This window comes from Pelobates fuscus, chromosome 1 (assembly GCF_036172605.1).
Source record: "Pelobates fuscus isolate aPelFus1 chromosome 1, aPelFus1.pri, whole genome shotgun sequence".
Taxonomy (NCBI): domain Eukaryota; kingdom Metazoa; phylum Chordata; class Amphibia; order Anura; family Pelobatidae; genus Pelobates; species Pelobates fuscus.
Window position 1 is genome coordinate 378,565,453 of NC_086317.1, and position 13,229 is coordinate 378,578,681.

The 13,229-nt window shown below is 37.4% G+C and overlaps 1 protein-coding gene across 2 annotated transcripts in view; it reads right to left on the reverse strand.

Annotated features, from left to right (window-relative positions):
- Positions 1 to 273: 273 nt before the first annotated feature.
- The window catches only part of LCP1 (lymphocyte cytosolic protein 1), a 55,872-nt gene continuing 42,916 nt past the window's right edge, over positions 274 to 13,229 (reverse strand). For both annotated transcript variants that reach the window (XM_063425999.1, XM_063426000.1), the window contains 3 exons: positions 12,294 to 12,413; positions 6,923 to 7,047; positions 274 to 781 (listed from right to left, as the gene is read on the reverse strand). In XM_063425999.1, the coding sequence (XP_063282069.1) occupies positions 652 to 781; positions 6,923 to 7,047; positions 12,294 to 12,413 (375 nt within the window). In that variant the 3' untranslated portion in view covers positions 274 to 651. The remainder of the gene's footprint in view (positions 782 to 6,922; positions 7,048 to 12,293; positions 12,414 to 13,229) is intronic.

The following is a 13,229-nucleotide window of genomic DNA, read 5'->3' on the forward strand; positions in this document are numbered from 1 at the left end:
TTTCAAAAAAAAAAAATTCAAAAAAATAAATATCTATTTTTATAACAAATCTGTGACTTATTATATGATATACATTTCACTTATAACGATACGTTCTTTGGGATCTGAGAATTAAATTAGTGGGTAATTCTCTCTGTTTACAATTATTATCCCATAAATATCCCCACAAAATCGATCCAAGAAGTGATGCTCCTCTGCCGAAAACCATGAAATAGACTGCAGAAAATCTGATATTTATCAAGATATATACATAATACACAACATACTGCAGAATACAATTCAAATTATTCTTTAATAGCAATGAAACAAGTAGTATGGACAATAGAACACAAAATGGCACATTTAATTGTACTGATAGATCTTAAAAAGGTTTTGTTACTTGTGTAATCAACAAAAAAAGCAGTTTGGTACTTAGAAGAATCCCCTCTTCACACATCATACTAATAAAGCTGATTTTTTAAAGTTGTATTTATTTTCTTATGTGTACACTGTATTGGGTGTGAAAATGAGCCTTTCCTTTAGGGACAGGGATATTTTATACTGATAACGAAGATATATTAGTTATTTCCAGAAAGTCTTACAATAGCCAGATGAACCTTGTGATACAGGCAATTAAAGGGACACTGTAATTGCTGCCAGCATTACGTTATTTTAAACCTTTAATCCTCTTCCCATGAGACAAGCAAAGACTGTCATAACCATCTTTGGTTTCACTTCCACCAGATCCTCGGGCAAAGCATAGACTCTTGCCCCAATTTTTCTTGCCATTGAAATTGCATATCTGCAACAAAAAGAAAGCAAATAATAAAACACTGAGATCTGTAGAATAATCTACTAAAGGACTTAAAGGAACACTATAGTCACCTAAATTACCTTAGCTAAATAGAGCAGTTTTAGTGTATAGATCATTCCCCTGCAATTTCACTGCTCAATTCACTGTCATTTAACCCCTTAACGCCGTTACGGCGTGCTATGCCGTCACGGGTTAAGTGGGCTTTAACGCCGTTATGACGGCATAGCACGCCGTAACGGCTTGCAGCCCCAGGAGGTAAGTTATACTTACCTCCGCCGCGATCCGCTTCGGGAGGACTGCCTCACAGCCCAGGCAGCCCTCCCACGGCAAATGAGGCCCCCGGGGGCCATGTGATCGCTCTCAAAGAGCGATCACATGGCCCTCTATAGCTGGCTGTGGATATGCCAGCAGGGGGACTGTTTGAAATATCAGACAGTCCCCCTGCTGGTGGGAAGAATTAAAAAAAATAATTAGACATGTGTAAAAATAAAATAAATGCATTTTTATATATATATAATATGTATATATATTATATATATAATATATATACATATTATATATATGTAACGTCATACAAAGTGTATTTTAATATTAATATAAGTATATATATTAATATTAAAATACACTTAGAATGACATTACATATATATAATATGTATATATATTATATATATAATAGATGTACATATATATATTATATATAAATACGTATAATTAAAATAATAAATAAATTAAATAATAAAATAAATAAATAAAATATTGAAACAAAATTTAATATAAATTATATATGCATATGTAATTTCATTCTAACTGTATTTTGTTATTAATATATATATATCGGTAACAAAATACACTTAGAATGACATTCTATATATATCTATCTATATATAAAATGCAAATAACCGCAAATATATATATATATAGATAAATACATATAATTACATAAAAGATTACATCAGTATACACGTAGAATTTAAATACCTATAAATGCATATATATTAAAATTCTACATGTATATTTAAATAATCTTTTAACGTAATTATGTGATTTGATTAATTAAAATTTGATTGACATGCATGACAACACAGGGAGAAAGTGCAGAGAAATTAATTTGCAAGCACTATATTTGACCCTGTAACTCTCCAAGACACCATAAAACCTGTACATAGGGGGTACTGTTTTACCCGGGAGACTTCGCTGAACTCAAATATTTGTGTTTCAAACTGGTAAATTGTATTACAACGATGATATTTTAAGTAAAAGTGACGTTTTTTGCATTTTTTACAAGCGAACTGCACTTTTATGGTCTATATTATTGTTGTAATATGTTTTACTGTTTTAAAACACTAATATTTGTGTTTAGTGAAGTCTCCCGAGAATAACAGTACCCCCCATGTACAGGTTTTATGGTGTTTTGGAACGTTAGAGAGTCACATATAAGGCTTGCATTTCATTTTTTTCACATTGAAATTTGCCAGATTGGTTATGTTGCCTTTGAGAGCGTATGGTAGCCCAGGAATGAGAATTACCCCCATGATGGCATACCATTTGCAAAAGTAGAAAACCCGAGGTATTGCAAGTGGGGTATGTCCAGTCTTTCTTAGTAGCCACTTAGTCACAAACACTGGCCAAATATTCGTTTTTTGCTTTTTTCACACAAAAACAAATATGAACGCTAACTTTGGCCAGTGTTTGTGACTAAGTGGCTACTAAAAAAGACTAAACATACCCCACTTTCAATACCTTGGCTTGTCTACTTTTTCAAATGGTATGCCATTATGGGGGTAATTCTCATTCCTGGGCTACCACACCGTCTCAAAGGTAACATTACCAATCTGGCAAATTTCAATTTGAAAATGTAATGTTCTATATTTGACCCTGTAACTTTCCAAAACAACATAAAACCTGTTAATGGGGGGTACTGTTGTACTTGTGAGACATCGCTGATTACAAATATGTGCATTTTTTTTGCAGTAAAACCTAACAGTATTATGACATTCACAGTTAAAATGTCAGACGGAAATGCAAATTTAAAAAAAAATCTTATTTTCTCACATTTTTTTTACTTTTATTCATAATAAATGATGTTCCATATATGAATAGTTAATGATAGATTAAAGCCCTGTTTCTCCTGAACAAAATGATATATAATAAGTGTGGGTGCATATAATTTGAAAGAGGGGAACTACGGGTGAACAGACATATAGCGCAAATTCCAGTTTTTGTTTACGTTTTGTTTTGATCAGAACGTGCACTATTGACTCCGTCCTGAACCCCTTAAGACCGCAGCCAAATGTACAAGTTGTGATCCAAAAAAACGTAAACAAAACCTGGCATTTGCGCTATATGTCTGTCCAACCATAATTCACCTCTTTCATATTAAATGCACCCCCCATTATTATATATCATTTTATTCAGGGGAAACGGGGCTTTCGTTTAACATCAAATATTTAGGTATGGAACATAATTTAATATGAAAAAAATATTTAAAAAATGGGAGAAAATAAGAATTTTTTACATTTTTTTAGTTCTACGTGACATTCTAACTGTGAATGTCATAATACTGTTTGCTTTTACTGCAATACAATACACATATTTGTATTCAGCGATGTCTCACGTGTAAAACAGTACCCCCTATGTACAGGTTTTATGGTGTTTTGGGAAGTTACAGGGTCAAATATAGCGTGTTACATATTTCAGTTTTTTTACATTGAAATTCGCCAGATTGGTTACGTTGCCTTTGAGACCATATGGTAGCCCAGAAATAAGAATTACCCCCATGATGGCATACCATTTGCAAAAGTAGACAACCTAAGGTATTGCAAATTGAGTATGTCCAGTCTTTTTTAGTAGCCACTTGGTCACAAACACTGGCCAAAGTTAGTGTTAATATTTGAAAATGCAAAAAACTAATTTGAACGCAAATTTTGGCCAGTGTTTGTGACTAAGTGGCTACTAAAAAAACTGAACATACCCTATTTGCAATACCCTGGGTTGTCTACTATTGCAAATGGTATGCCATCATGGGGATAATTTTCATTCCTGGGCTACCATACGGTCTCAAAGGCAACCTGGCGAATTTTAATGTGAAAAAACTGAAACGCAAACCTTATATTTGACTCTGTAACTTTTGAAAACACCATAAAACCTGTACATGAGGGGTACTGTTATACTCAGGAGACTTCGCTGAACACAAATATTAGTGTTTCAAAACAGTAAAACGTATCACAACAATTATATCGTCGGTGTAAGTGCCATTTGTGTGTGAAAAATGCAAAAAATGTCACTGTCACTGACGATATCGTCGTTGTAATATATTTTACTGTTTTGAAACACTAATATTTGTTTTCAGCGAAGTCTTCCGAGTAAAACAGTACCCCCCATGTACAGGTTTCATGGTGTCTTGGAAAGTTACAGAGTTAAATATAGTGCTAGACAATGTAATTCCCTGAACTTTTGGCCTGGGTTGGCAGGCAGGTCCTGCAAATTGTAATTAATAAAATGACCTAATTATGTAAAATTATTACATAAATATATGCGTAGAATTATTATATATATATGTGTGTATATATATATGTGTGTATATATATGTATATAATTTTTTTTAATTATTTTTATTTATATATAGGTATATACATAGTGATATATACGTATATACTTATGTATATAGATATATATATTATTTCGTTCTACATGTATTTTGATATCAATATATATATATTAATTTTAAAATACAGTTAGAACGAAATTACGCATGTTTATATATTTTTTATCTATTTTTTTTTCATTATTTTTTTATTATTTTTTTATTTATTTTTTTAACGTATTTATATATTTATTTATTTTTTATTATATATAAATATATATATAATGAAAATTATATATATATTTAATCAATATCATTGTACGTGTATTTTGATATTAATATATATATATAATTATGTATATATTAATATTAAAATACACGTAGACAGTGTATGCATATTTATGTGTATGTGTGTATATGTGTGTATATATATACTTAGATCATATATATAATAAATATATATATGATCTAAGTATATATAATTTATTTTTACACTGTTTTAACATTTTTTATTTTTTTTTCAGACAGCAGGGGGAGTACCTGTCATTACAGGCACTCCCCCTGCTGGCAATGCCTTGGACGGCTATGCCGTTCATGTGATCGCGGGGTCCTCGCAAGGACCTCGCGATCACATGGCCCTGGGCGGCTGAAGAGGACGCAGGGGGACTCCCTGGGCTCCCGGGTAAGTCCCCCATACCGCGATCGCCGGCGTGGGATCGCCGGCGACCGGGTAAGTACATAAGATCGCAGGACGTACTATGCCGTCCTGCGGCTTTTAGAGCCACCAAAATAAGGACGGCATAGTACGTCCTGCGGTCTTAAGGGGTTAAGAGTAATCACTTTGTTTCTGTTTATGCAGCCCTAGCCACACCTCCCCTGGCTATGATTGACAGAGCCTGCATGAAAAAAACTGGTTTCCCTTTCAAACAGATGTAATTTACCTTAAATAATTGTTTGTCAATCTCTAAATTGAACTTTAATCTTATACAGGAGGCTCTTGCAGAGTCTAGCAAGCTATTAACATAGCAGGGGATAAAAAAATCTTAATTAAACAGAACTTGCAATAAAGAAAGCCTAAATAGGGCTCTCTTTACAGGAACTGTTTATGGAAGGCTGTGCAAGTCACATGCAGGAAGGTTTGACTAGGGTTCATAAACAAAGGGATTTAACTCCTAAATGGCAGAGGATTGAGCAATGAGACTGCTGGGGCATGTTCTATACACCAAAACTGCTTCATTAAGCTAAAGTTGTTCAGGTGACTATAGTGTCCCTTTAACTGGGGTCTACGGAAACGTCTGGAGAACATAGTGGTAAACCACAAAGTTGATTATATTTAAACACAAACTAAACCAATGGACTAAATACATACTAACATGTTTGCATTGTTTTAATGCACTAAGATATTTGGCAAGTCACAACATTCTCACTGGCTTCTTCAATCTAGCCTCAATTATAGTGAGGTCCCTAGCAGTATGTGTATGTGTAATTAGTTACAGGATATGATAACACAGCCAGTGAGTGTATCTGTAGTCATTAATTAACAGATGGAATCCGGGATGTCGTAGATTTAAGATGAGAGAAAATGTTGCAATTTTTTTTATTTACCATATGTTTGTTTTGCTGTTATCGTGAAATATTCTTTTTATCTATATGGATCTAAAACCATTTCAATGTCCCATGAGCCAAACATAGATGCTATTTCACCTGATTTACATTAACCCCTCTAACCACCATAGACTGTTACATAAAATAAAACATTAAATACATGTGCTGCAATTAAGTATACATTATATGATTTACACTAGCAAGTTGATTATGTTTTGCAATCAATAACTGGTCTCCGGGTGACATCATAATGTGCAATACTATTGCACAGTGAGACAAACATTGTACAAACCCCTAATCTCTTGCTATAACCATTCCTGACATATCAATAATGGGGGAAGGACAGAATTAATGAAGACAGCCATAAATTGCAGTTGCACCCAAAAAGTGTAACTTTTATTATTCCTAGGTATGTTCCATAATTGCACTAAGTGGATGTTGGTGTGTTAGTGCATCTGTGATGCATGAAGCAATAAGAGCTGGGAACGTGAATTATCCCTTATATCACCCTCACACCCCAAAATACCGGTTACATTAAGGAAGGAGACAGGAGTAGGGAGTAGGAACTATTACTATCCATATTAATATATCTGGGCGCCAATATATTCTGCAGTGCAGTACAATGGATGAGCAAGATATAAAGTAATGCAACAAGTTAGATTTAATAATGCAAAGTGCAATTGTTAAAAAAAAAAAAATCCTAAAATGCTCAAAGTCCATAATATTTAACCCCTTAAGGACCAAACTTCTGGAATAAAAGGGAATCATGACATGTCACACATGTCATGTCCAAAATATTGATAAAATCTGATTTTACAAAATTCTTCCTGTGCCTTTATTTATGTATAATAATGTCTGGTTCTTTTTTCTTTGTACTCCCAAGCTTAAAATTAGTCTACAAATTGCACAACTTGATAAACAACAAAAAGTACAACATACTTAGCATTGTTGAGTTTCTCATCATCATTTAGGTCTTCTGTTTTTAAAAGGTCATAATGAATTGAGCCGGGCTGGATTGCATCGATCAAATCTAAGACTGGCATACTTGTGCTAATTTTGCCATCCTTCAGAAAGAAAAACATATAACCTTTACATCAACATATGTTACAAAGAGTTTATTAGTTATAGTTAAAAAACACAATATAAAAATGTTAGTTTGGTTTAAAAAAAAAAACAACACAAGATTTTTGTCTAATATATAAACTCATTTCATATTTCATGCACTGCAAGTGTCAGCAAGCAGACCTTTTGTTTACCAAGAGGAGGCTCACACAATCAGGAGCCTCTTATTCTGTTCAATGTGGTCTGATTATATACCATAAATTCCTGCTCAGCAAGGATTTAAGCGATAAGTAGTTTATCCCACACAACAGTTCCACCTATCACATAAGGCAAGTGGAACTGCTCTATAAATTGATAGTATCCAGAGTGAGCATGCAGCCTCGTTGGCTTAATTGCCTTGGTTTAATCCTCTCTTCCCCCTCCTACCCACTAAGATCTTATTATATAGCCTGGTACATAGTTTGGGCAGAGTTGCCAGCCATTGCTAACCACATGCACATCTTGAATAGTCTACAACTGAGGGTTCCGGCTGCCTGATTGATAGCTGTGGAAGGTGGGGTGATTTTTCTTATAGCTGCAGTGATGTTTTCAAACTATTTCCGTTCTAAGCCACTTTCAGAGCTGATGATGAGTGCAGGGCACTATCAGAAAGTTTATTTATTAATTATTTACTTATAAAATATTTTACCAGGATGGATACATTGAGATTTCTCTCGTTTTCAAGTATGTCCTGGGTCCACAAAACATTGCATTGATACAATATTACAAAAATTCAATATACAAACAATATATATATACACACACATATATAAATGTAATACATAACAGGTAATAAATATATTCAACCATGCCAGGTACATTCTGTATTGAGGTATATTGCCATAGATCTCCTAAAAGATTTTAGATTGAATGAAGATTTGACTGTGTCCCTGGGGTTATTCCATAATTGCGGTGCTCTGTAGGAAAATGAGGATCGAGCAAGTTTATTTTTGTATTGTGGTATGCTAAATATTGTGCATGTACTGGATCGGAGGTTATAGGAGGTGGGAACAGCCGAGGAGAGCATTCTACTCAGGTAGGGTGGAAGCTTCCCAGAAATGCTCTTATGCACAAGGCTGGAAAGATGAAGAGTGCGTCGGGATTCCAGAGATAACCAGTTTAGCTCTTTTAACATGTCACAGTGGTGGGTAAAGTAATTACATTCTAGTACAAAGCGGCAGAATTAATTGTATAACGTTTTACATTTATTAAGGTGGGTTTGAGGCTCAGGTGCATACACTACATACCCATAATCAATTACCGACATTAGCATTTGTTTCCTTACTGTAGGGCTTAGGCAGGATTTGTTTCTGTACAGGGCACCTAGTTTTGGGTAAGGAGATTTTTTTCAATGTGAAGGCCAAAAGATAGATTGGGGTCTAGCAACATATATATTTTAAAGAGCAGACTGCTGTCAGTGTGCTATTTGAATTTGTTTTGATACACAATTGTTGATTTTGTAGTTTTACATAATTTAGGTAAAGTTTCAAAGATCATTGTACCAGTTTTGTCAGTTTAGGAAGAGTTCGTTATCCGCTATCCACTTTTCTACCTCTGTGAATTGGTTTTAGAGCACAGCCTCAAGCTGCGGTAGATTGGATTTACTAATGTAGATTACAGTGTTGTCTGCATACATGTGTACAGTTCAGGATTTGCAGACATTAGGCAGATCATTTATAAATAATGTGAATAGCAGGGGGCAGAGTAAGGAGCCTTGGGGAACACCACACGTGACTGGAAGAGGGAGGGAAGTGCTATCAGAAATGGCCACATATTGCAATCGGTCTGAAACAAACGATCAAAACCAGGTTAGCGGATGATCACCAATGCCTGAGTTTTTAAGTTTTTGCAAAAGAATGTTGTGGACTACTGTGTCAAAGGCCTTGGCAAAATCAAGGAAAATAGCTCCAGTTAAATCTCCTTGTTCCATGCCAATTTGGATGTCATTGCAAACTTTTAAGTTGAGTGATTTGGACGAAAGCCTGATTGATTAGGGGTCAAAAAATGTTGATTGTTGATAATATTCACATAGTTGCATGTGGATGCATTTTTCCAAGATTTTTGACAATACTGGGAGCAATGATATCGGGCGATAGTTAGATACCAAAGTATTGTCACCACTTTTATGGATAGGTACAACTTTTTCAGTCTTCCAAAGTTTGGGTATATATCCTGACACCAGAGATTCATTGATAAGGGTAGTGACAGGTTTAGCAATTGCTGGCGCACTGAGCTTCAGCAACATTGCTGGGATTTGATCTGGTCCACACAGGTTTATTCATTTTTAAATGATTGTTTATTAACGACACTAACAGGCACAGGTCTAAAATTTCTCTATATGAGGATTTTGAAGATTTGGCAGGGCCTGATCTTTATTTGTGATCTGAAAATGAGTGTAATTTGTTATCTTAGCAATCAGGGTGGTAGCACATCCAACAACATCATTATTAAAGGCATTTGCTACATCTAGGGGGTGCTGCAGTGTTTGGTTGTCCATTTTGACAGTGGAGGGTTGGGAGTGGATTGTGGGGGTTTGTATGCTATTTATGATTTTCCAGAAGTTTCATGGGTTTGATAGGTTGTTGTTCAAATTTTCACTGAAATATTAGGCCTTTGCCATTTTTGTTTGTTTTGTGCATGCATTTTGCCATTGTCTGTAGGTACAGTGATTTAAGTTGTTATGGTACTTAGAGTGACCTTTTAATGAACATCATTGATCATAGAATGACAAATTTTAAATCTCTGTAGCTAACTTATGTAGTAAAATATTGATTTCTTTGCAAAAACCAAATCCGAGTTGTTATTCTCTTCACTAATAATACATACAACAATTTTCAAGAGGAAATTGTGGTTTTGGAAAACACCATTTTTTAAAACTGTTGAATGATAAGTTAAATAATGATATATTGTCCCTTTCTACCATATAAGGATGATCATGTTATCAAGAAATGTTAGTCGGAGGGCGGAGCCTGGCAACCATCCTGTACAGACGCCATCTAAAACCTGCTCTCCCGAACCCGTAGATAATCTGGCAAAAATTCCCCAAACAAAGCCCCATCGAGCCTCGACGGGTACCCGGCACTGACCAGCGATACATACCGCACCGATTGATGCCTTTTTTCCAGGCACCCAAGCAGGTCAGGCAGAGGCGCAAATCCGCGGCCTACCGCGCATCGCCAATCCAAGGCCTAGAGGCCTACCTCGGCGGAAGCCCCCTAGAACATTACGCATCCAGCCCGGACACGGGTACCACTACCATGGGCCGCCACACACACAAAGCCACAGCTGGCCCCAACACGCAAGGCAGAGATATAGGGGAGATGTGGCTCCGGCCTGCGCAACCAGAGCCAGCGCACACCACGCATCGACCCCCAGCCGGCCCAGCACCCGAACCCGACCAAGGTGAACCAGCCACGACAACGGCCCTCCCGGCGGAACACCCGCTGATGCCTGAATCCCAAGATGACTCAGCCCCCACCCTTAAGGACTCGGTCCAATGACTCCAAGCAGAGCAACACGTACTAGCTGGGCAGATTGCCTCCCTGGAGGACAAACAACGTTGAACGCATATAAAAATCAAGGGAGTTCCAGCCGCGGTCACGACTGAGGAGCTACCACACTACACACGGCGGCTGTTCACAACTATACTATCGCAGACAACCGCAAAGAAAATAACTCTGGACGGGATTTACAGAGTGACGAGTTCCGCACACCTACCACCCAACATGCCCAGAGATGTTATCCAGCGCTTACTGACAGTGTCGGACAAGATCCTGATAATGACCACCATAAAAGGCAAAACACCGCTGACATTTGAGGGCTCTCCTTTTTCCAGGACATTACTAGAGCCACATTGCTGAGGAGAAAGACCTTTGGATCCGTGACAACTGCGCTGCGCAAAGCAGGCATAGTCTACAGGTGGGGGAACACGGGCGCACTGCTTGTCCATCACAATGGGACTGCACACCACCTTGCATCCCCATCCGGGACCCCCACCTTCCTGAGGGCACTGGGACTACAACCTTCCACGGCCGCAAGCCAACCGGAGAGTTGGGACCCGGAGGACAGCGCCGATCCAGGACAGTCACTATGTAACCCACAACCTTTACCCACCTGACCTTGCACAAGGACTGAGCCCAGAGACAATATGCACGGTGCGGTCACAACCGCCTAGGGGAAGATCCAGACCTCTTGTGATGGGGGCAGTTCCAGAGACCACCAACTATATTGTTTAACCTTTTATTTCTTGGTTGTACTGCTGCAACTCACTCATCACACATTGCATCGCACACATGTCTCTGTGCTCCTCTCCCTCTCTCTTTTTCTCTCTTCCCTTTTTTTTTCCCTTCTCTCCTTCACCACAATGCAATCACAACCTTGGCGCCCTCGCTCTCACAAGAGCGGCAGACAGCTCCCCGCGCATGATAGAGCATTGGCGCCCACTCTGGTTTCACACCACTCCGCCCACTCCCGCCACCCCCAGGGATAGGGGGATAGAGATGCCACACAGGGTACGACGCATACCGGAGCGCCCAACACATGTCAGCCCAATTAGCATGGAACTACTAAGAGCTCCATAGGCGAGTACACATAGGCATCCAAACCCACACACCTGAACCTACCTGCAACACATATACACCTGCTCCCACACACACCGACACACAAGAGCCCGAACTATTATATTAACCCCTTAAGGACCAAACTTCTGGAATAAAAGGAAATCATTACATGTCACACATGTCATGTGTCCCTAAGGGGTTAAAGAGCCAGAAAGGCAATTTTAATTCTCAGGAATGTAAGTGAATTTCAGATTTTAGTTAAATTGAAAGCATTGCTATTTTAATTAAAATTTTAATTTCACTATGAATTCCTGCCAATTCACACTATATTGAATAACCTGTAATATGTTCTTGTTCAATATGCTAAGACTCAGGGGTAGGCAACCTTTGGCACTCCAGATGTTGTCTACTGCGTCTCCCTTAACCCCTTAAGGACACATGACATGTGTGACATGTCATGATTCCCTTTTATTCCAGAAGTTTGTTCCTTAAGGTGTTAATGCTCTTATAACCATAATACTGGTTAAACATCAGCGGAGATGTTGTCCATAACATCTGAAGTGCCGATGGTTGCCTTTTCCATTGCTAAATAATTGGTTACGGTGCATTTGCATCTATAAAGCATCATATTTAAACGATTTAATGTTCACCTTGAATCCACTTATTGACGATGATTTCCCAGCTTCATTCAGTGTCTGATTCACCCAGGTAACAATTGTGTCATCATTAACCTTTTGTCCTCCACCAATGTCCTCCAGAATATTCAATGTGTACCTATAACAAAACATTACATGCATTTATCGCACAATAAAGAAATTCACAAAGCACTGAGTTTCAGTTAAATTTATCAAAGTAACAGTCTTCGATTCTTATACTAGTAGATTCCCTGCACTGACCATTAGTATTATCATATACTCAGCTTCCAGGGCCATGTTTAACCCCCTAAGGACAGAGGCAATTGTACAAGTTGTAACCAAAACAAATCCTGGACTATAGTGTCCCTTTAATAAGTCAAACTGTGACTAGAGATGTATTGGGCAATTTTAGTATATCAGCTAATTGTGCCTGAATTTTGCAATACGTTTTAATTTCCATGCAATTCAATGTGCAGTGAGTTTAAATACAAATTTATTTTCTACTGTAGGAGCAGGAGTACAGGGCTTAACAGGGCTGCCCAACAGCAGGTGCATCCCCAGATGGTGTAGAACTACAACTCCCATTATGCTTTGTCATTCTAAAGGCATGCAAAGCATCATGGAAGTTGTAGTTTCACAACATCTGGAGATCTACCTGTTGGGCAGCCCTGCCTTATTGCTTTTCATCTCTCCACATTTGACCATTGACATGTAATAATTAGTTTGATAAGAAATTAGGCCAAATTAGTTTGTTTGATCATTGGTGGCTACTCCTTACTATTTGCTATAAGAAGCTAGATATAATGCAAGAGGAGTCCTGGGTGATCTTGTATCCTAAATATATTCCGCTGGTCATCCACCATAGACAGAAGTTAAAAAAAAATTAATTCTATTTTTCAAATTTACAAGTAGAACAAACCCAGGATAAAAATAAAATATCAATTTTTTTCA